The sequence below is a fragment of the Panthera onca genome, chromosome E2 (genome assembly GCF_046562875.1).
Source record: "Panthera onca isolate mPanOnc1 chromosome E2, mPanOnc1 haplotype 2, whole genome shotgun sequence".
Classification (NCBI taxonomy): domain Eukaryota; kingdom Metazoa; phylum Chordata; class Mammalia; order Carnivora; family Felidae; genus Panthera; species Panthera onca.
In genome coordinates this window covers 48,408,393-48,430,179 of record NC_138353.1, presented here as the reverse complement: position 1 = coordinate 48,430,179, position 21,787 = coordinate 48,408,393, and the positions used below count along the sequence as shown (strand labels likewise).

General features: G+C 53.4%; 1 protein-coding gene and 1 non-coding gene across 3 annotated transcripts; both read left to right on the top strand.

Moving 5' to 3' along the window:
• Positions 1 to 1,674: 1,674 nt before the first annotated feature.
• Positions 1,675 to 21,635, top strand: FCSK (fucose kinase). 2 transcript variants are annotated; one of them, XM_060650176.3, is made up of 24 exons: positions 1,675 to 2,067; positions 6,197 to 6,302; positions 6,840 to 6,991; positions 7,784 to 7,834; positions 10,318 to 10,443; positions 10,809 to 10,881; positions 11,290 to 11,387; positions 11,777 to 11,857; positions 12,437 to 12,556; positions 12,706 to 12,877; positions 13,271 to 13,383; positions 14,057 to 14,158; positions 14,323 to 14,493; positions 14,887 to 14,951; positions 15,359 to 15,729; positions 16,358 to 16,568; positions 16,733 to 16,899; positions 16,993 to 17,214; positions 17,571 to 17,714; positions 17,861 to 17,980; positions 19,591 to 19,778; positions 19,866 to 19,965; positions 20,489 to 20,712; positions 20,877 to 21,635. In XM_060650176.3, the coding sequence occupies exons 2-24, from the start codon at positions 6,221 to 6,223 to the stop codon at positions 20,961 to 20,963; spliced, it is 3,240 nt and encodes a 1,079-aa protein (XP_060506159.2). In that variant the 5' UTR covers positions 1,675 to 2,067; positions 6,197 to 6,220; the 3' UTR covers positions 20,964 to 21,635. The 2 variants fall into 2 exon arrangements, with proteins under 2 accessions (XP_060506159.2, XP_060506160.2); XM_060650177.2 differs by lacking the exons at positions 6,840 to 6,991; positions 7,784 to 7,834 and having other exon boundaries at positions 1,676 to 2,067.
• Positions 6,546 to 6,652, top strand: LOC132691412 (U6 spliceosomal RNA). Its single transcript, XR_009615763.1, has one exon. It is a non-coding gene; the product is annotated as a U6 spliceosomal RNA (small nuclear RNA).
• Positions 21,636 to 21,787: the final 152 nt, after the last annotated feature.

The window sequence follows — 21,787 nt, the reverse complement described above, 5'->3', positions numbered from 1 at the left end:
ACCATTTTATGTATATTAGCACATAATCCTCTTAACAAACTGATTAGGTAAAGACTATTGTGCTCTTACAGATGAAGAAACTGAGGTTCAGATGAGGCTCAGAGAGGTTGAATGTCTTGTTCACATAGTTAGAAAGTAATGGGAGCTAGGGAGGATTTGTCTGATTTCACACCCTTGTATTTAACTGCTACACTCTACCCTGTATTATAGCATCAGAACTTTTTTTTTTATAGGTCTACCCCAGACAGTGGGACTACGTACAGAGCAGAGAGCTACATGTTGTTATGTCTATTACTGACAGATTGCACTGAGGGCTACCGCTTATTAAAAATGTTCCTTGAGTATCTTTGCTACTCAGCCCAAGGGATTCTACAGTAACTTTGGAGCTTCCCCTTCATCATGCCTGCCCTAGGAGGTAGGGTGAAACCCTTTGCCTCTAAGCTCCTTGGGGCACAGTGTTTTCCTTGAGCCCCTGCCAAAGCTGCAGTTGTAGGCATCCCTGCCTTCCACTCCACTGCAGAGCAGGGATCTGCATTGCTGAGCAGCAGTGGGAGACAGCTCATCACCCCCCTGGAGGTCTCCTGGGTTCACAGAAGAAAGAGCAGGCAGTGAAGTGGGGTTGGGGGATCAGACCTGGGCCAAGTGAAGAGGGGAGAGTGACTCCAGGGGGAGAAGACCAAGGGAAGGAGAGAGATTTGGGGGAGGAGGCAGGGTAGTGGGAGCTGAGTAGGGAACTGCTGGTTATTCATTTATTCGACAAAGTGTTTTAACCATCTACAATGTCTTAGGCACCGTTTTGGGGGCTGACAAATCAAAGACCATGCTTTAATGAGGCAACATGGGAAGAACAATAAAAATAATCATATTTATGGTTAATATTTTTTGAGTATTTACTATGGAGTCAACATTTATCTTATCCTCACAAAAATCTCAGGCATTTGATGCTATTATTAACCTGTTGTATAGATGGTGAGAAGACACAGAGTAGCCAAGTGACTGGCCAAGGTTACACAGAGTTTGAGCAGGGTCCCTCATCTCCTTAGAGATTGATGCCAAGGCCTCTCAGTCTTCTTACTGACGACAGTGATTTGGAAAGCACATTCTTGTAAGAAAAATTCAGACAATAGCAATGAAACTCAATTTTTCTTTGCCCATGCCCATACCCAGCAGTCTTCACCCCAGGCTGTGTTCCCTTCCAATCCAGTTACGAAAACTATGAGTCCATATACATTATTTTTGATATGAGTGGGCTTCCTGTACATAAGGTTCTACAACTTGCTTTTTCTCCCCCTAACAAAATGTCTTGAACACAGTTTCCTATTGTAAACACAGTTCTACTTCCCTCTTCCTAATTGCTGCATAGTATTCCATGGCATGGATGTACCCTAGAGAAAAGGTGTTTCCAGTTTTCCGCTATTACAAACAATGCTGCCATTCACAACTTTTCCAAAAGCTCCGCAGATCTTCTTCCTACTGCAGAGTTGGAAAGTTTCTTCCGGAAGGACCCATGTGATGAATCCCGCGAAAGCACTAACCAACTGCCAATCCAACAGTAGCTGTTTATGCTTAGGCAACAATCTGTTATTATTCCGCCTACCCCCCCCCCCCCCTCCCGGATTTTATTGTCTTGCGAGAAAAGCAGCTGCCTCAGGTCCTGGCTAGTGGGTTAAACAGACCCCAAACGTGGAACCTTCAGCCACAGAAAACGAGCCTGTGTCTTAAAGGCATATTCGTTCCTCTGGGAGTTGTAGTTTTGCTGGGCAACGGAGCCACCTTCTCGCCTCACCTCCCATCTAGATCTGAAGACTCGCCCTCTAGGAAAGCGCTGCCCTAACCAGATTTGCGTACCTGTGCAACAAATAGCTCGGGGTTAGTTTTTTGGGGGAGAACAAGCCAGGACCGGCGGAAGGACGAAACTACATTTCCCAGGGTGCGCCGCGAAGGAACGAGCAGCCACGCCTTAAAGGGCCCGCTGCGTCCGACAGAGGCAGATACCTCGGCCCGCGCTGGTCCCGGCCTCGCACACCCCAGTGATCCCACAGTTTTTCGGCCCACGCTCTCGGATCGGTAGGATGGAGCTAGGCCAGTGGCCTCCCTGTTCCCGATAGGGAGGAGTTTCCGGGAACTCTGCCGGCGTCCCTGGGCGCCCACTGTCTATAGGGGGCATCTGCAGGTCCTCCTACTCCTTGGCCTGGGTCTTTTCAGCGGGAGCTCCGGGACGTGGCAAGTGCTGGGGCACTTGGGGGCACCTGGGACAGGGAGGGATACGGGCCCCAGAGGACCCTTACCCCTGAGACAAGTGGGACGCTGGATGCCGGCGCTGCTGACTTTGCTTTGAGGCCGCGTCTCCTGCCTCAGTTTACCCGACCTGGGCTCGTCAGTATGCACAAATCTCAATTAGAGGACGTCTGTATAATTTGCAAAGTGGTTTTATTACCAGTCAACTTCTTTCTGCCTTTTTATTTTCTAGAAGGCAAATTAGATCCCTTCATAAGACAGTCCCCCCCCCCCCCCGACTCCCCCGCCCCTTTAAAGTTCTAAAATGCAAAATCCCTGTTCCACCTATCTTCAAAAAGCATAACTGGAAGAGGTTATTCTGTCCCTGGCTCCCCTTCCTTATCCAATTTTGGAATGAGGAAAACTGGCTGAAGACATTAAACTTGGCCTCAATAGATGAAGTTTTATCAAAGTGGGCAGAATATTGGAATAGAGGTCTAAGTTTTCTGTAAATGTTAGGTATGGCAGAGGGCATAGACTCTAGACTCCAGGAGAGATGTCTTGTTTTCGACAGGGTGGTTAAGAACATGAACCTTGGTGTTGGACACACCTGGCCTGCCTGTGCTAGTGGTATATGGCTTTGAGCAGACTATTCTTGTCTTTCAGCTAGTTTCCTTATCTCTGTCACGGGTGTGGTAAGATGCAATTCAGAGGGCTATTGAGTGAGTCACGTGAGCTGATTCTGTAATGCCTTTGGCCTTGGTCCCTAAAAAAAAAAAGTTGATGTGTTATCATAAAATACTCTTTTGGCTGATCTGGCAAGGCATGCTCCTCCGCCTGGCTTGATTTCCCTAGGCCTTCCCTGGTTTTTACTTCTTCACGGGCATCTTTGACTAGGAGATCATTTCAGAGCAATCACTCCCACCTGCCACCAGCTTCAGGGTCAAGTTAAACTGTGCTGTTTCCTTTCCCTGCTGGAGAGAACTACCCCTTCAGCGTGCCACTTCTTTTGCATTTTATTTAATACTGGTAACATTCCTAGGAGGTTGGTATCTTTGGCTTACAAAGGTTAGGTAACCTGTTCAAATCACACAGGAAGAGACACAGTTGGGAACAGAGCCCTGAGGGCTGATTCCCAGTCCTAGAAGGCTCTTCTGCCTAGTAGACTGCAGTCCAGATAGGGCTACCCTCCTCCCTCTGGCCATGATCTGTCACCTGTCCGTGTCTCCCAGTCATTATGCTGAGACCAACACGGGGCTCAGACTTCCTGGGTCATTGCACTCTCCTTGGGGCATTTCTTCCTTGCTCTCTTTCAGCCCCTTTGCTTGGGACCAAATATCATTACCACCATCACCTGCATATAAATTGGAGCAACCCAGGTCCCAATCGTGGCTGCAGCATCCATTAGCCTCTGTAAAGTGGAAGTGATAATAATTATCCTGCGGGGATGTTGTGAGAATGAAAAGTCATAATGTCTTAACCATGGACCAGAGTGGGGAGCTCAGTCCCAGTGCTTGTTATCATTAACATCCTCCTCATTCCATTATCACCTTGCATTTAGACTTTATCATAATAGCTAATATACACTGAGCACTTTACTCATATTTACTCCTTTTGTTCTTTCCTTGTCCCTACAAAGTGGGTTCAGTGTAGTGTTTAAGAGAATGGACTCTGGAGAAAGTATCAGGTTCAAATTTGGCTGTGCTACTTGCTAGCCGTGTGACCTTGGACAGGTTACTTCATCTCTCTTTGCCTCAGTTCCTTAATCTTTGAGGATAGAGTGTACTTGCCTGACATTAAGTTAGAAGTTCTTACGGTGATTTTTTGTTTTTTCCTTTGAGAGAGATGTTATTATATTCCCCATGTTGGTTCAGGTCCTTGGAGAAGCAGAGACCGCAATGGGACTAGACTTGCAAGAGATTTATTGGGGAAGGGCACAAAGGGGAGGTAGCTAGAGGATGCAGGGAGAGCTGTTAGGCTGCTTAGTGTGAAGAAGCACCAGAAGGGAGGAAGGGAGGAAGGGAGGGAGGGAAGAAGGAAGGAAGGAAGGAAGGAAAGAAGGAAGGAAGGACGGATGGACAGACAGAGGGAGGGGCAGGGTTGGAAGGATCTCTGATTGCCTTGCAGTGTCTGTCGGATTGATGGGGACTCCAGGAACTAGGGTTGCCTGTCGGAGGATCCTCATCTTGCAGGAATGAGTTTGTGTTCATGTCCCTGCTGCGCGGAGTCACTGGTTGGGAGCAATTGGTAGGAAGTGTGGCCTCCACGTGAACAAGCTGGGGAGCACTTGTCAGTTCTCCTCTCTGCTGCAGGAGGCCTGCGAGGATTAGGGGTGCCAAAGATCACACAGTGAGTGCCAAGCTGGAATCCCTCGAGGCTCCTTTATTGGAAAGGCCAGATGGACATCTTAGGGAATGCCTTTTCCTCAGGTGGCTGGCCAAGATCTCTACCTCAGATTTCCCTTCTGGATTCCCTCCCGGGCTTAGCAGGGAACAGAGAAATTTCTGTTAGCGGTGGAGGCTTTCCCTGAAAGCTGGTGGGAGCGTGTCAAGTGGTGGTGTTTGTCAGCCCTAAGCATAGGCTGGAGGGTCTGGCTTACGTAAGAGGGCGCTGTTGCTGTTGGCTCTTAGTTGGTGCTTGGGCTGACTAGTGGACACACACTCTGGGCACCCCATCATCCCCATTCCGAGCTTTGGAGGTTGGAGGCGGGAGGAGGGGATGGGCTGCCTTGTGGGACAGCAGCCGGATCCCTGCCAGAGGTGGATGCCAAGGTACTTTTGAGCACTTGTCTACAGGTAGTCTTGGGTCCTCTCAAGTCAGATTAATTTCCCAACTGGTAGGAGAGGAATTTTGAGGAGGATAGTAGAGGGTGAAGCCATAACTTTGGCCCACCTTCCCCTCTCTTGCTCAGAGTGCCCTGGAGAAAGATGGCTGACCGGTGGGTTGTAGCCCCCTTCTGGCTCGGAGCTTCTGGGGAGGGGGTCTCCTCTGAGGTCCTTGTAGTGGGCACTGTAGGCACCCTGCCCTCTGCCCTTGAACAGGCTGGTGCACCCCTCCCACAGGTGCCCTCTTCTCCAGGGAATTGCCCTTGGCTTCAGGAGCCTGGGAGGCTAGAACCTCCCTCTCTCCCCTCCTCCTAGCTCACAGCCAATAATTGAATGCTGAGGGGCAGCCCTTTGCTTTAAAGTGGGACCCACTGTCAATCCCGTCTTGCTTCCCTCACTTCCTCTCCGGAGGAAATCAAATGCATCCACACTGACAAAGTCAAATGTAATATAACACAGCAATCCCATTCCCGGGTGTACATTGGCAGAGGTGAAGTCTTATGTTCACACTAAACCTGCATCCAACTTTTTTTTTTTTTTTTTTTTTTTTTTTTAAGAGAGAGCACGAACGGGAGAGGGGCAGAGAGAGAGGGAGACAGGATCTGAAGCGGGCTCCGCACTGTCAGCAGTGAGCCCGATGTGAGGCTCGAACTCACAAAACTGTGAGACCATGACCTGAGCCGAAGTCGGACGCTCAACCAACTGAGCCACCCAGGTGCCATACAAATGTTTATAGCAGCTTTGTTCATGATTCCTCAAAGCTGGGGATAGCCCCAAATGTCCTTGGATGGATGGAGAAACAGACCACGGAGGTCACTTCATGCAATGGACTGTTGTTTGGCAAATAAAGAGAAAGAAGTAGTGATATGCACAGTCAACTTAGATGAATCCTAGAGGCATTATGTTGAGTGAAAGAAGGCAATCTCAAAAGATTACATTCCAGCCATGGCTGTGGAGAACAGAGTGTGGTTGTCAGGGGTGAGGGATGGAGGAGGGCGTGACCAAGGGGATAGCATGCAGGAGGTTTTTTTTGGGTGTGGAAAGTGGTGGTGGCCACAAGAATCTATACATGTGTTAAAAGTTCATTGAACTATCAATTTCAGGGTAAAATAAATTTTTTGAGATGTCCACACACACCTGTATCTCTGCTGCAGGGAACCCCCTCAAGTTTGGCCAGAATGGCGCAGCCAAAGGGGGTTGATTGGACGGTCGTCATCCTGACGTGCCAGCACAAGGATAATGTCCAGGTCTTCCAGAGAGGTAGGGACCCCCTCCTTCCCACTTTACCCCTGATGGAGAACCCTCACCGTATCCCCACAGCCTCAGGAGCCAGGAAACCTGGGTTCAGGCCCAGATTCTGCTGCTTTCTAGCCATGAGACCTCAAGACATATCGTATCATTTCACTGAGACTCAAATTTTTTCATCTGTTAAATGGGATTGGTTGTACTTACCTCACAGAGTTGGGTGAAGATCTAAGGAGCTACTCCATGAAAAGCTACTGAGTGCTCGCTCTGGCAGCACAGGTACTGAAAATAGAACCACACAGAGAAGGTCAGCATGACTGCTGCTCAAGCGTGCCATGCAAATTTGTGAAGATTCCATATTTTTTACGAATATCAAATCATGGTGTTGCACGGCTGAAACAAATGTAATGTTGTATGTCAATTATACCTCAATTAAAAAGAAGACCCTAGGTCAAAGAAAAGAAAATAATGGCTATCAGTAGATTTGCTCTAGGTGCTTTGGACCAGGGTGGGGAGGCTGGGGGCCAGTCTCAACTTGTGTTCTGACCACAGAGCTGGAGGTGCGGCAGAAGCGGGAGCAGATCCCGGCCGGGACACTGTTACTGGCTGTGGAGGACCCTGAGATGCGTGTGGGCAGTGGAGGAGCCACCCTCAATGCCCTGCTGGTGGCTGCGGAACACCTGAGTGCCCGGGCAGGCTTCACCGTGAGTGTTCCTGAAGTGCCATCCTCTGGCACATGTCCCGGTCAGAACGGGGATGCGGGCTTCAAACAGATTGTTTCCGAGGTCACACTGCTCCTGGGGCTCCATTGCCTGGCCAGTTCAGCATTTGGTATTAGTTTCTGTGTGTGTAGATTGGGTAGATTTATCAGGAGGGGGCAGAAGGCAGGGCCAGGCTTTTTAGTGGTTTTAGAACATTGGAGCCAGTATCTCAGAATTGGGCTTTCTGGCATCTCTTGAAAACTTCCTGCCTCTCCTTTCCACATGGCATCTCTTTGCTGGAACTGGGCTAAGGCTGCCTGCTTTGTGCAGGGCCCAGGGGTCAGTGTTCCCACCAGGTTCACCTTCCAGACACACACAGCCACTTCACTCAGTCACCTGGCCCTCATGGCACCCTGACATAGGGAGTGAGGGTGGTCATAGGAATGGACATGCTCTGATGATGGAGGTGGCACCGGCAGGGGAGGCCACCACTGTGTGGTTGCCGTGGAGCTTGACTTACTGTGAGTCACCCAGCCAGCCCCACATCCTTGCTTGTAGCTTTTCCCAAAAAGCAGGGGCAGAGAAGTGGCCCAGGTAGAGGGCCACTAGGCTTCTTTATCCAGGAGGGGCCAGAGCTGCCCCTTGCTTGCCTATGGCCATTGGTCTTGACCTTGTCTTTTCTTCCTTTGGTACCTGAGGGGATTTGTGTTGGGGTCTCTCCCTGGACAAGAGGACAACATCCTCGGGTACCATCTGCCCAGGCTTCTGTCAACGGGGCTCTTCCACTTCTGACAGGTGGTGACATCTGATGTCCTGCACTCGGCCCGGATCCTTATCCTGCACATGGTTAGTAGAGGGCCTTGTAGTTCTTCAGGGGCCATGGAGAAGGCTGGAAGCATCAGTCCTCGGGGTTAGAAAGTTGTTCTACCATTGTGTGTGTGCAAGGTGTTCCTTGTGCAGATACAGAAGAATCAGAATCGGAATTGATCCAAATGTCCAGAAATAGGGAACTGGCTGAATATAAGCAGTATATCCTCCTGGTGGAATGTTAGACAATGATTTAAAAGTCCAGCTGGGGTGTCTGGGTGGCTCAGTCGGTTAAGCATCTGACTCATGATTTTGGCTCAGGTCGTGATTGTGAGGTTCATGGAATTGAGCCTTGTATTGGCTCTGCACTGACAGCACAGAGCTTGCTTGGGATTCTCTCTTTCCCTCTCTCTGCCCTTCCTCCACTTGCGTGTGTGCGCGCGCGCATGCTCTGTCTCTCTCAAAATAAATAAATAAACTAAAAAAAAAAAAAATTCCAGCTAACTCTACACATTTACCTGGAAAGAGACTTACTAGCTCTGTGACCTTGGACAAATCACTTGACCCTTTCTTTCTAGGTCTTACCTTCCTCATCTGTAAAATGAAGATGGCAACAGTTTCCACTTTGTGTGGATGTGCTGAGATGATCCATTTAAATGTTAAATGGGGCCTGGCCTGGCTCACTGTGATCATTCAATGGATGTATTTTCATTGTTAAGGGGAAAAGGCCAGCCACACAAGTTTATATAGAATGATCTCAATTTTTTTTTTTAATGTTTACTTATTTTTGAGAGAGAGACAAAGCATGAACAGGGGAGGGGCAGAGGGAGAGGGAGACACAGAAGCTGAAGCAGGCCCCAGGCTCTGAGCTCTCAGCACAGAGCCTGACATGGGGCCCGAATCCACGAACCATGAGATCATGATCTGAGCTGAGGTCGGACACTCAACCAACTGAGCCACCCAGGCGCCCTGATCTCAATTTTATAATTGGAATTTTGTGTGTGTTTTTAAACTTTCTTTAGCCATTCTTTTCCTTTTTTTTTTTTTTAAGATTTTTTTTAAAGGCCTGAAGAGACTGGAAGTTTTATTTATTTTTTAAAGTTTACTTATTTATTTATTTATTTATTTATTTTTTATTTATTTTTGGGACAGAGAGAGACAGAGCATGAACGGGGGAGGGGCAGAGAGAGAGGGAGACAACAGAATCGGAAACAGGCTCCAGGCTCTGAGCCATCAGCCCAGAGCCTGACGCGGGGCTCGAACTCACGGACCGCGAGATCGTGACCTGGCTGAAGTCGGACGCTTAACCGACTGCGCCACCCAGGCGCCCCTACTTATTTATTTTGAGAGAGAGAAAAAAAGAGAGAGAATGAGTTGGGGAGGGACAGAGACAGAGGGAGAGAGAAAGTCCCAAGCAGGCTCCGTGCTGTCAGCACGGAACCTGATATGGGGCTTGAAGTCACAAACAATGAGATCATGACCTGAGCCAAAATCAAGTGTCGGATGCTTAACTGACTGAGCCACCCAGGGGCCCCGAGATCTTTTTTTTTAATTTTTTTTTTAATGTTTATTTATTTTTGAGACAGAGAGAGACAGAACGTGAATGGGGGCGGGTCAGAGAGAGAGGGAGACACAGAATCTGAAGCAGGCTCCAGGCTCTGAGCTGTCAGCACAGAGCCCGATGCGGGGCTCGAACTCACAGACCGTGAGATCATGACCTGAGCCAAAGTCGGACGCTTAACCGACTGAGCCACCCAGGCGCCCCAGCCCCGAGATTTTTTAAAATAATCTCTACACCTAGCGTGAATCTCTAACGTAGATCCTGAGATCAAGAGTCCTGAGATCAAGAGTCGCAGGCTCCACTGACTGAGCCAGCCAGAGACCCTTTTAATTGGAATTTTGATGAAGATGAATGTCAATCCACATGCAAGAAATAATACAGAGAGAGAAGCCTTTGTAAACTTTGCCCATATCCCCCCAGTGGTAACAAATTCAACAGCTATAGTGTAACCACAGTCGGATATTGACATTGATACAATTCCCAAACTTTTCCCCTAGTTTTACTTGTAGTGTGTGTGTGTGTGTGTGTGTGTGTATTAGTTACTGTTGTCTCTCCACCTTCTCATGATCTCATTTAAAAAAATTAAAGAAAAGTCTAAAAGGATGTACCTCAAAATGAGGGCAATGGCTGTCATCCCTGAGGAACTGTTTTCTTTGGGCACATCTGCATTTTCTAATTTTTCACCATAATCATATAATTGAAAACATTTTAAGAAAAAAATAAAACGAGAAAACGCTTTTTAAGTTACTGATTTATTAGGTAGGCTCCATGCCCAACACTCGAACTCACGACTCCGAAATCAAGAGTTGCGTGCTCCACTGACTAAGCCAGCCAGGCACCCCGAGAAAACACATTTTTAAAAGTCTTCTAGGTTGATGGCTTCCTGCCTTTGCACAGCTGATAGGTTGTCCCCAGGCTCTCTGCCCCAAGGGTTCTTTTCCTGTCCGTGCTCCCTCCCTAGGGCCAAGACTTCCCTTTTGACGACTGTGGCAGGGCCTTCACCTGCCTCCCTGTGGAGAACCCCCAGGCTCCCGTGGAGGCTGTGGTCTGCAACCTGGACTGCTTGCTGGACACCATGAGCCATCGGGTAAGGCTGGCCATAACCACAGGGCCTCATCCCAGAGACAGCCACACCCCTCCCACTGCACCAGCAGCTGTACAGTCTGTGCTGGCGCAGACAGGAGATGCCAGGAAGAAAGGCTTTGGAGGTGCCCAGAGTTAGAGCTTCTGAAGGTTAGTCTTGGCCAGATTGGTGGGGAGGTGTGGCCCTCAGAGGACGGGGGAGGGTTGGTATCAGCGCCATGGGTCAGGGGAGGCCCTGTTACCTCGGCAGACAGGGTCTTTCTGGACAGGATGGCTGCTGGAGTGCATAGAACAGGCCAAGACTGGGCTGTGTGGGAGCAGAGGAAGGGTTGGTCCAGGCCACCAGCTGCATTCTGTCTCTCTCCACAGCTGGGCCCAGGCTCCCCACCGGGTGTGTGGGTTTGCAGCACCAACATGCTGCTGTCTGTTCCTCCAAACCCAGGTGAGCCTGAGAAGCCTTGGGACTGCCTTCCCTGGCCACAGCCAGATACCTTTCTTCACTTGGTCTCTGGGCCTGGCCTGATGCCCTGTTCAGAAAGGAAACTGTAGGGTGTGGAGAACGAAGCCCAGACCGAGTTAGGGCTTCCTCTTCTGGGCCTCAGTCTTCTTGGCTGTAGGATGGAGACACCCAGCCCTGCCCCTTCTGCCCTGCAGGGCTCTGTGGAAGAATTTGGGGAGGGGAGGTATTGTCATTCTCCCAGAGGAATTGAATGTCCATTTGGCTTTGGAAACCATATTCCCTTTAGAGTTGTCTGGATGCCCCTGCCCTGTGCTCTTGCCTCCACCTGGTTGGAGACCCCTGTCTTGGGTTGAGGCCCCTGGGGGAACCTCCTAACTGCCCCATTCACAGGGATCAACTGGGACAACTTCCGGGGAGCCAAAGTGATTGCCCTTCCAGGGAACCCGGCCTATGCCCGGAACCATGGCGTTTACCTCACTGACTCCCAGGTAGGGCCCCTGGGGCAGCTGTGTGGGCAGCTTGACCATCTGGGTTGGCCTCCTGGTCCTATGCTTGGGGAATCCTCTCATCCTGGACTTTCTAGCATGGTCTGGATTTGGAGGAGGTCCCCTCTGAACAGCCCTTGTGCTCGTTTAGTCTTTTGCCAAACATGAATTGCACACCGACCCTGTGCTAGGGTCTGTGCTCGAGGCTGTGAAAACATGCAAAGCCTGCCCTCTACCATCAGGGGTGGGAGTCTTCAGTGCTCGTGTCCTTGGGAGCACCCTGGTACCTGTCAGCCTTCCATCCTAGGTTTTCATTTGGAGAACACCTTGCGATGCCCTCCTTGCTGGTCCTTTCTTGCTCCTTTCCCTAACTCTGTTTTCTCCCCACATAGGGCTTCGTTTTGGACATTTACTACCAGGGCACCGAGGCAGAGATACAACGGTGTGCCAGGCCAGATGGGCGGGTGCCACTGGTACAGCTGCCAGACCCACACTAGGGTCTTTGGAGACCTTATGGGACGAGGAAGGGAGGGTTTGCCTATCTGCACTCCTTCTGGAAGATTCTAGGGCAGGCTAGAACCAGGATCTGAGTAAGGTCTAGAACTGGCATTCAGGGGAGCTGGTGGAGCCAGAATCTGAGGCAGGTGTGGCAGAAAGTCTGGAACCAGCCTGTGAGTAATTTCAGGAACACAGTTGGGAGGAAGTCTAGAATCTGATTTGGGGGATCCTTCTAGAATGAAAGGCAAGGATAGGAACATTGGGTAAGGGTCTGGGACTGGACCTTGAGGAAGATGGGGAACTATTTCTCATTCTCTGTCTCTAGTTCAGGGAGGCCTGACAATTGGGGTGGGGGTCCCAGAAGGTGGGTGTTGAGGGGTCCCTTGGTGGGAGCCACTCCCATTAAGCCTGGATCCTGGGTGCTGGAGTGGCCCAAAGACAAAAGACCCTGCCTGGTATGGCAGCCAGCCTTGCTTGGCCCATCTGCATGAGTCCTTCCCAATTCAGGGCCCAGGCTGGCCCCAGAGTCCCACAACCTGACTTGACCTCTCTAGGTCTCAGGGATCGCCTTCTTCTCTGTGGAGACTGCTGAGCACCTCCTGGCCACCCATGTGAGCCCACCCTTGGATGCCTGCACCTACATGGGCTTAGACTCTGGAGCCCGGCCTGTCCAGGTGACTGGGGGTGTGGGCTGGGGACCCCTGGCCTTGGGTAGAGGCCCTGACACTGGCAGCCTGGTGGTCCCTTTTGTCTCTGGGAATGGGACTGCCCCAGCTCAACCTAGGAACCTTCTCAATAGATGTGCTTCCTACCCCTGCCCCAGCTATCTCTCTTTTTCGACATCCTGCTCTGCATGGCCCGGAACGTGAACAGGGAGGACTTCCTGGTGGGGCAGCCTCCAGAGATGGGCCAAGGTGACATGGACATTGGAAGTTACCTGCGGGGTGCCCGGGCTGAACTGTGGAAGGAGCTTCGTGACCAGCCCCTCACCATGGGTGGGTACTACCTCTTGGCTCTCTGGGGAGACCATGGGAGTGAGGACCCCCCCAGGATGAGGCAGCTGCCTGCCTGGCCCCCAGGCTTCTGGACCATGCAGGCCTAGTGCATGCCAGACAATTAACCCTCTCCGAATCCAGAGCCTGTAGCCCTCTTCCCTTCTTCCTTTGTCTTGTTCCTGGGCTCCAGTTCCAGTCTTTCTACTTTCTAGCTGTGTGACTTGGACAGGTTGCTGAGCCTCTCTGGATCTCAGCCTCCCCATCGGCACAATGGGCTCATTGCCATGCCTGCCTTCCCCTGGCCTGGTTAAGAGGTGTCTTCGGTGGGAGGCCTGGCCTGGCATCAGAGCTGCAGCAGGCATGGGGTTGGGGTCGGTACTTGTATCTTTACAGCTTATGTCCCTGATGGCAGCTACAGCTACATGACCAGCTCGGCCAGTGAGTTCTTACACAGCCTCACATTCCCAGGGGCTCCCAGGGCCCAGGTAGTGCACTCCCAGGTGGAGGTAAGACCTGCCTGGAGGGAGGGCCAGCAGAAGTGCCTGCTGGGTGCCTGTGGACAGGTGGGATGGGGGCTCCAGGAAAGGGAAGGAATAGTCCATCCTTGGAATAGAGTAGGTGTAGGTGTTATTATCCCCATTTCACACATGAGGCACTGGAGGCTCAGAGAGGTTAAGTAGCTTGCTTAAAGCCACAGAGCCAGTAAGTGGTCATTTCAGGATTCTACATGCAGGTCTGCCTGAGAAACTAGAGAAGACTCCCTTCATGCTTTTCTGTGGGGTCTGCTGGGGGATAAGAACATTTGAGGTGATGGGCCTGGGTCGTTCCCATGGGCTGAGAAAAGTAGCAGGGAGAGCTCATAGGTGGCCCTCAGGGTGGCAGGGATAGGGGTAGCTACACAGATGGGAGAGGTTTCCTGGGAGAGCTGTCATTTGGTGGGACCTCTGTTACTGTGTTCAGATTTGTACTGGAGGAGAACACAGGCAGAGCACGCTGCTAGGGGAGCTTCTGGAAGAGCGGCGTGACAAGAGGGGATGGGAGTTGGCCTGAGGCTGGGGTCAGGGCAGAGGGATGTGCCTGGCTGTCAGGGCACAGGGAGCAGCAGGCATTCTGGCTGGGGCCTTGGCTGTGGGGGAGCCTGGGTCCTGGGCCCTCACAACATTCTGCTTGGCTTCCCAGGAGCCACAGCTCCTGGGTGCCAAGAGCTCCGTGGTCAGCTGCCTGCTGGAAGGCCCTGTCCAACTGGGTCCTGGGAGTGTCCTGCAGCACTGCCATCTTCAGGTGAGGCCAGGGGCAAGCAGGAGGGCAGCGCTCCAGGGGCCAGGGTCCTGTGTGTGTGTGTGTGTGTGTGTGTGTGTGTGTGTGTATGTGTGTGTATGTGTGTGTGTGTGAGTGTGTGTAGGTACTTAAGGCTGTGCTAGGATGCATACCTTTTCTCCTATCAGGGCCCTGTTCATATCGGCACTGGCTGCTTGGTGAGTGGCCTGGACACGGCCCAGTGCAAGGCACTGCACGGCTTGGAGCTGCATGACCTCGTCCTGCAGGGACACCACGTGCGGCTGCACGGCACCCCCAGCCGTGTCTTCACCCTCGTTGGCCGTCTGGACAGCTGGGAGGTTAGGTGTCCACCCTGCCTCCCCGAGGGTTCCAGCCCATCTCCTGCAAGTCTCCCTGAACACTGGCCTGAGGGATAGGTGGTGAGGAGGGTGCAGCCAGTTGTCTCAACAGGCCTTCACCACCCTCCTTGTCTGCTCTATGTGGTGGGCTTGGTGGGGTGGCCCGTGTTATAGGCCAGACACTGAGGCACAGAGAGGGTGGTGACCCACCTTGGACCTCAGAGCTGGTTATGATGGATTGGGCCGAGTGCCAGGCACCTGGGCAGGAACATCAAGGCTCCAGGGCTTGACGCTGGTGTCTCAGAATTTCCTTGCATATGTGCTCGTCACTCTTGCTATCCCCTCTGGCCTCAGTGTCCCTAACCCCCTTCCTGCCTCCTCCTCTTCCCCCAGAGACAGGGGACAGGAACGTATCTTAACATGTCCTGGAGTGAATTCTTCGAGAAGACAGGCGTTCGGTAAGGTTAACGGCCCAGATGGGACTCTACAGGCCTAGGCAGCTAGGGCAGGGCATCTGCTTCTCTGAGGCTCACCCCTGCCCTCGCTCCTGCCCCAGAGCAGCACCCGGCCCCCTAACCATCCCTGGGCTCCAAGGTAGTTTTGGGCAGCCTGATTTGTCCCACCATCTTTCTGAGCAACTACAGATTGCTGGCTATACTCAGGGTTTGGGATTTTGTCCAGTGGCCTGGGAAAAGAGGCAAGGCAGCCGGGCCTCTCTCTCTGAGCTGCACACTTGTGCTGCCTCTGGAGGAGTCTGTCCTGTCACCATGAATGAGCCAGCCCCCAGCTGACAGTCAGTCAGGGCTTGGTGATCAGGCAGGAGCCCTTGCTTCCCCCCTGCTAATATGTCTTTCCCCCACATCAGAGACTGGGATCTGTGGGACCCAGACACGCCCCCTGCGGAGCGTTGCCTTCTTAGTGCCCGCCTCTTTCCCGTGCTCCACCCCTTGAGGGCCCTGGGACCCCGGGACATGCTGTGGATGCTGGACCCCCAGGAGGATAGGGGCAAGGCCCTGCGGGCCTGGCGAGCCTGCTGGCGTCTGTCCTGGGAGCAGCTGCAGCCGTGCCTGGACCGGGCTGCCACACTGGCCTCCCGCCGGGACCTGTTCTTCCGCCAGGCCCTGCATAAGGCGAGGCATGTGCTGGAGGCTCGGCAGGACCTCAGCCTGTGCCCGCTGATCCGGGCCGCTGTCCGAGAGGGCTGTCCTGGGCCCCTGCTAGCCACGCTGGACCAGGGTGAGTGTGCTGGAAAGCCAGTCCCAGCGTCACCTGCCCTACCTGCCCTCTGGATCATCAACCTGAGGGTACTAGGGAGCTGTGAGACTTCAAAGTGGGGGAGAGACACAGTGGAGTGTACTTGTAAGTTTGGGGGGAAGTTTCCTCCCCATCAGTGGGGAGTTTGGTGAGAGGCTGAGGCTTGGGGCTGAGCCTCTGGGTCCTATGAGCATCAGCAAACCCAGCAAACTTTGCACTGGGTTGGGATGTGGTTGGCTCTACCCAGAGGCCCAGGCACACTGGCTGGGGGCTCAGCTGTAGCCTGCTAGGCAACACCTCATTAGCCCCATTGAAGCTGGTTGATGGTGGGGCTGAGACCGAACCCGGGTGGTTTGACCCTGAAGCCTGAGCTCCTAACCACTGTGGACATCCTGGGTGAGGGGGTGAAGAGGGGGCTGGGGCTGATAGGTTGAGAAGAACCTTGCTTGGCGGAGGAGCAGGGAACATTCATAGGCAAGAATATATCTTGGGTCCAGGTGAAGAGGTGTGAAGGACCTGGAGTGTTTGGGGGACTGCTGAGTAGTCTCTGGGGGCAGAGGGCCCTGGGGGCAGGCCCCCTCCCCTGCCACCCTGACTCCTGGCCGCTCAGTTGCAGCCGGTGCGGAAGACCCTGGGGTGGCGGCCCGGGCTCTCGCCTGTGTGGCGGATGTACTGGGCTGCATGGCAGAGGGCCAGGGAGGCTTACGGAGCGGTCCAGCCGCCAATCCCGAGTGGATGCAGCCCTTCTTATATCTGGAGTGTGGAGACCTGGCGGCCGGCGTGCAGGCACTTGCCCAGGAGCGGGACAAGTGGCTGAGCAGGTGGGTGCTCAAAACTTTTGGAGAAGCCATCCTTGGAGGTGGAAACCCACGGAGAGGTAGGCCCCTCTCACCACGGTGACCTAGGGCAGTCAGGTCCCCAAACCCAGGCAGTCCACCCCCAGCTTGGGGTTCCACGCCACCGTCTCTCCCATCCCTCTTGGCAGGCCAGCGTTGCTAGTGCGAGCTGCCCGCCACTACGAGGGAGCTGGGCAGATTCTGATCCGCCAGGCTGTGATGTCAGCCCAGCACTTTGTCTCCATGGAGCCAGTGGAGCCGCCAGCACCTGGGCGGTGGGTGGTGGCTGAGTGCCCTGCTCGCGTGGATTTCTCTGGTGAGCCCCTTGTGGCGTGGTGGGGTGAGGGTAGCCACCCCAGGGCTGGGCTGGCTGCCCTGTGACTAACTTGGTCTTGTCTAACTGCTGAAGGTGGCTGGAGTGACACGCCACCCCTTGCCTATGAGCTTGGTGGGGCAGTGCTGGGTCTGGCTGTGCGAGTGGATGGTCGCCGGCCCATCGGGGCCAGGGCACGCCGCATCCCAGAGCCTGAGCTGTGGCTGGCAGTGGGGCCTCAGCAGGACAAGATGACCATGAAGACAGTGTGCCGGAACCTAGATGACCTGCAGGATTACTGCCAGCCCCATGCCCCAGGTCAGGGCACCTGTGACATCTGCAGGTGGGAATGGCACGCATGGCCAGCTGAGGGATGGGGGCAGAACCTTGGAGACCCTGCAGGCCATGGAGGCCTGTCCTGAGGGTGAGCCAGTCTGGTGGAGGAGCCCTGAAGTCATCCTGCCCGGGTACATGCAGGCCCAAGGAGGTAGGGCTGGCACATTTGCCTGTGCTGGGGGGACCAGAGGCCCTTTTATGGCTTGGAGATAGGGCCTCCAATACTTCTGGGGTTTTATCTCCCAGTGAGCCCCGTGCTAGGCTGGGCAACAGTGGACGTAGTTTGGGGTATCTGCTTCTACCCTTGAAGACCAAATTCCTTGCTGGTCCTTCCACAGGGGCTCTGCTGAAGGCAACCTTCATCTGTGCGGGGATCGTGCATGTTGGCTCCAAGCTTTCCCTGAGAGAGCAGCTGCTGCACACCTTTGGGGGTGGCTTCGAGCTGCATACCTGGTCTGAGCTGCCCCATGGCTCCGGTCTCGGTGGGTGGGCCCTGTCTCCCTGCTGCCCACCAGTCGCATCCCTAACCTCCAGCCTCGCCTCGGGTCCCCTCCCTGGCCTCTGCCCAGCTGAGGAGTGAGCTGGGCAGAGCTGTTTCATGTCTGGCGCTTTCCTCTGCACCCTGCAGGCACTAGCAGCATCCTGGCAGGCGCAGCCCTGGCTGCCTTGCAGAGGGTCGCGGGCCGGGTAGTGGGCACAGAGGCCCTGATCCATGCAGTGCTGCACCTGGAACAGGTGCTCACCACAGGTATGGGACTGCCCTGGGGCAGGAGGGAAGTCACGGACATTTTCCCAAGGGCTTCCAGGGTCTCCTGGGACTTGCAGACAGCCACGTATACATATGCGTGGTCAAAGCTTCCTTAAAGTTGGTTAGAGCTTCCTTCTTACCACTCTGACCCTTTCTGGTGGTTTTCAACTTCAAATGTTTCTATCTCTAAGGACCTGATGCTTTAGGAGTACCTACTAAGTGCTAGATTCTGTGCTGCACCTTTCATGTGTTTTATTAGGTACCCGTTATACCAGGTGCTATTTCTCATGATTCTGTCCCCACCTAGGGCTGTCCCTCAGGGTGAGGCTGGGCAGAGGTGGATTTGGAATAGGGGACAGGACTTTTAGCTTGCCTTCTGGCAACTTGCCCTGCCCATGGGCTGTGGTCCTTTGTGACCCCCCCCCCCCCCCCACCATATGGCTGTGATCATAATAGAATGCTACTAACACCTTCCACCTCTGCACCACCGTGGCCCTTTGGAATCCATGCACAATGGAGAGCAGCTAGTTTGTCTGACTCCAGATCCTAGGGTGCTCTGGTCACCTCAGGATGCAGGGCCTTATCCACAGGACGCTAGGAAGGAAGCTGCCGCAAGGACAGATAGATGCCTGATGATGGTATCTTCTCTGGTCACTTTGTAGCCCAGCCTCCTCCTTTTGTTGCCCTGATTCACATCACATAATGGGTAGTCATTAGCAAAAAGGGCAGCCTGTTAACTTTCCTTTTGAGGTGTAGCATTCAAATCCTTCATTTGGTCAATTGAAGGAGGCTCAGCCCCATTGTTGAGTTCCAGGGAGTCAGCTGATCAGAGTATCCACTCTGTGTTGGGCCTTGGGGATAAAATGAGCAAAAACAGGGTCTTTGCCCTCAGAAGGCATATGTCTGTTGGAGACAGGCCTTAATAACCACTCACATGAATGTATAATCACAAGCTGTGCCAAGTGCTCTGACGGAGAGGGGTGCAGGTAAGGGTTCTTGACATTTGGGGCCTGATACCTAAAGTTCCAGATGCCCCCTGCCATTGGCAATTTGTACTTTAAATCCTTGTAGGCCCCAGGTATGAAAGGCCTATCCCAGAATTATCTCAAGTTGTGACACTTTTGTATAGCTGCAAGAGGAAGAGATCCATACCTTTCATTCCTAAAGCAAGATGTGAACAAGCTCTTTCAATTTCAATAAGAGATGCTAAAAAGCTTTCCAACATCAACACCCTTTATTAGAAAAGACAGGGTGCAGGGAACCGTTAAGCTTCAGGGGAAGTCCCATGTTATCTCTCCTTGAGGGGAGCAGTTTACTGTTAGGTCTTATCCTTTGATATGGTTTACCCCAATTCCAGTTACACAGTAGGTCTGCACCCAAAGTCAGGCGTTGTGTTTCAAGCTTGGCTCCGTAACGCTTTCCACTTGCTGGGCTCGTCCTGTTCTGAAGGCTGGGGGCAGAAGCTGCACAGCTCACCTGGCTCAGCCTGGGTCGGGAGAAGCGGGCTTCCCATGCTGGTCCTTGCCAGGGGTGCAGGACTGGGAGCCTGGGCTGGGAGAGAGAAGTTGGGACAGATAGGCTCCAAAAGTGATGGGACCCTGGGCTTGCAGGAGGTGGCTGGCAGGACCAAGTGGGTGGCCTCGTGCCTGGCATCAAGGTGGGGCGCTCTCGGGCTCAGCTGCCACTGAAGGTGGAGGTGGAAGAGATCACTGTGCCTGAGGGCTTCCTCCGGAAGCTCAATGACCACCTGCTCCTGGTATACACTGGCAAGACACGCCTGGCCCGGAATCTGCTGCAGGTGAGCCCTGGCCTCAGGAGGAAGGTGAGAGGCAAATGGCTCAGCTGGGCTCAGATCCTCATTGCATTCCTCCTGCCCCATCTGCAGGATGTGCTGAGGAGCTGGTATGCCCGGCTGCCTGCCGTCGTGCAGAATGCCCACAGCCTGGTGCGGCACACCGAGGAGTGTGCAAAAGCCTTCCGCCAAGGTGAGGTGCTTCTTGCCTGGAGCTCAGGGCATCAGGAATGAGTACCTTGTTGCCTGTGGGTCTGAGGCCAGGAGCCTTTGCAGGCCTGGCCCGGACCCCGTGTAGGACGCCCCTGGGGGCAGAAGCCTACTGTCTGCCCTCCACAGGGTCTCACACTTAGGTGGGTGGGAGTCCTTTCTCAGGATAACACTTGCATCATGAGGGAGGCCTCCAGCCCCACCTACCAGGAAGCAGACTGGGGCGGAGGCTCAGCCTGTTGAGTTCTGGGGAGTCAGCTGATCAGGGTTCCATGTCTGTGTCTACATGATTGAACACTGTACTGGGCACTATGCCAGCTGCTCTATGCACTTTAGTCCTCAACCCTTGAGGTGGGCTTTATCACTCCTATTTCCAGCCAGCACTGGACCTAGGTTTTTCACCAGGACACTGGTTAAATAGTGCTTCTTGGCACATCATTCAGTCCAGAAATAGGTGTTGAATATTCCAGCTCAGGCACACCACTCCCTTCTCTGCCCCCACCCAGGGAGCCTGCCTCTGCTGGGCCAGTGCCTGACCACGTACTGGGAGCAAAAGAAGCTCATGGCTCCAGGCTGTGAGCCCCTGGCTGTGCGGCGTATGATGGATGTCTTGGCCCCCCACGTGCATGGCCAGAGCCTGGCAGGGGCAGGTGGTGGAGGCTTTCTGTATCTGTTGACCAAGGAGCCACAGCAAAAGGAGGCTCTGGAGGCTGTGCTGGCCAAGACTGAGGTACCTGGTGGTGCTGGGGGTGGTGATTGGTGGGGGACAGGAGCCCTCAGTGTGTCTCACCACTAAGCAGGGGCTACAACTGCAAGTCTCCCTGATCGCTTGCAGCACGAGACGTGGCCTGAGACTTGCCCAGAACCCTCTAAACACCTGTCCTTTGCTCCCAGGGCCTCGGGAACTACAGCGTCCACCTGGTAGAAGTGGACACTCAGGGCCTGAGCCTGCAGCTGCTGGGGAGTGAGACCTCAACCTGATGCCCCTTCCCAGGTTTGTCCTTCTGTAAGAGGAGAAAACCTGGAGCTGCAGCAGCCTCTCCCTTCTTTCCTCCATGGGAATGTCAGCCTTCTACTCTATGCCCACCCCTTTGTGAACCTGCTCCCAAAGGAAACCAGCCAACGTGAGCTTGGGCCCAGCCCCTTCTGGAGTTTGGTGAAACTGGTGGTGCCTGGGAATAGGACTGTACCTCCTGGTTGACTGTGGCCTAGGCTTGTCCTCTGGACATAGGAAAGTCTCAAGCATAGTGTCCAATGTGGCCTTTACAAATCCATGGCCAGCCTTGGCCTTCTCACTCTCCATGAGGGCCTGGGAAAAGGAGGACAACCAGCTTTAGCACATGGCTGGGGTCCCCTGGTAAGGCCAATCCTGAAGAGGCTCTTTGAGGCATTTCCTGTGGCCTTCCATGGAGGTCTGGCTTCTGTCTGAAAAGAGCCTTCCTGTTCCACACTCACTCCCAGGCTGATTTGATGGGGGAGTGGGAACAGGGGTGGGGGTCTCTACTCTTGTTTGTGGTCATGAGCCAGTGCAAGTCACTGCTAATAGAGGCCTTAACTATTAACACTATGGACTATGCCACATGACCCAGTGTCTATGGACATTTGATTTCCAAAATTACAACCTTCTTGGAATAAATTCACTCTGTCCTTCAAGGTTGTCCTCATAAAGCTTTTTCTTTGATCCTGTGAGGGGCAGTTCCCACTTGCCTTGGCACTGTGGGAAACCCCCTGGGACAATCCAGCTTCTGGTGCTGAAGGCCCAAGGAGGGGATGAGGGTCCAAGATTAGATGAGGTGCCTGCTTTC

Excerpts from the sequence above, each read along its gene's own strand:
- FCSK (XM_060650176.3), top strand. The coding sequence starts at position 6,221 with ATGGCGCAGCCAAAGGGGGTTGATTGGACGGTCGTCATCCTGACGTGC. Across the intron at positions 15,730-16,357 it reads GCTAGCCACGCTGGACCAGG|TTGCAGCCGGTGCGGAAGAC; the intron begins GTGAGTGTGCTG and ends CTGGCCGCTCAG. Across the intron at positions 16,900-16,992 it reads TGCTCGCGTGGATTTCTCTG|GTGGCTGGAGTGACACGCCA; the intron begins GTGAGCCCCTTG and ends TAACTGCTGAAG.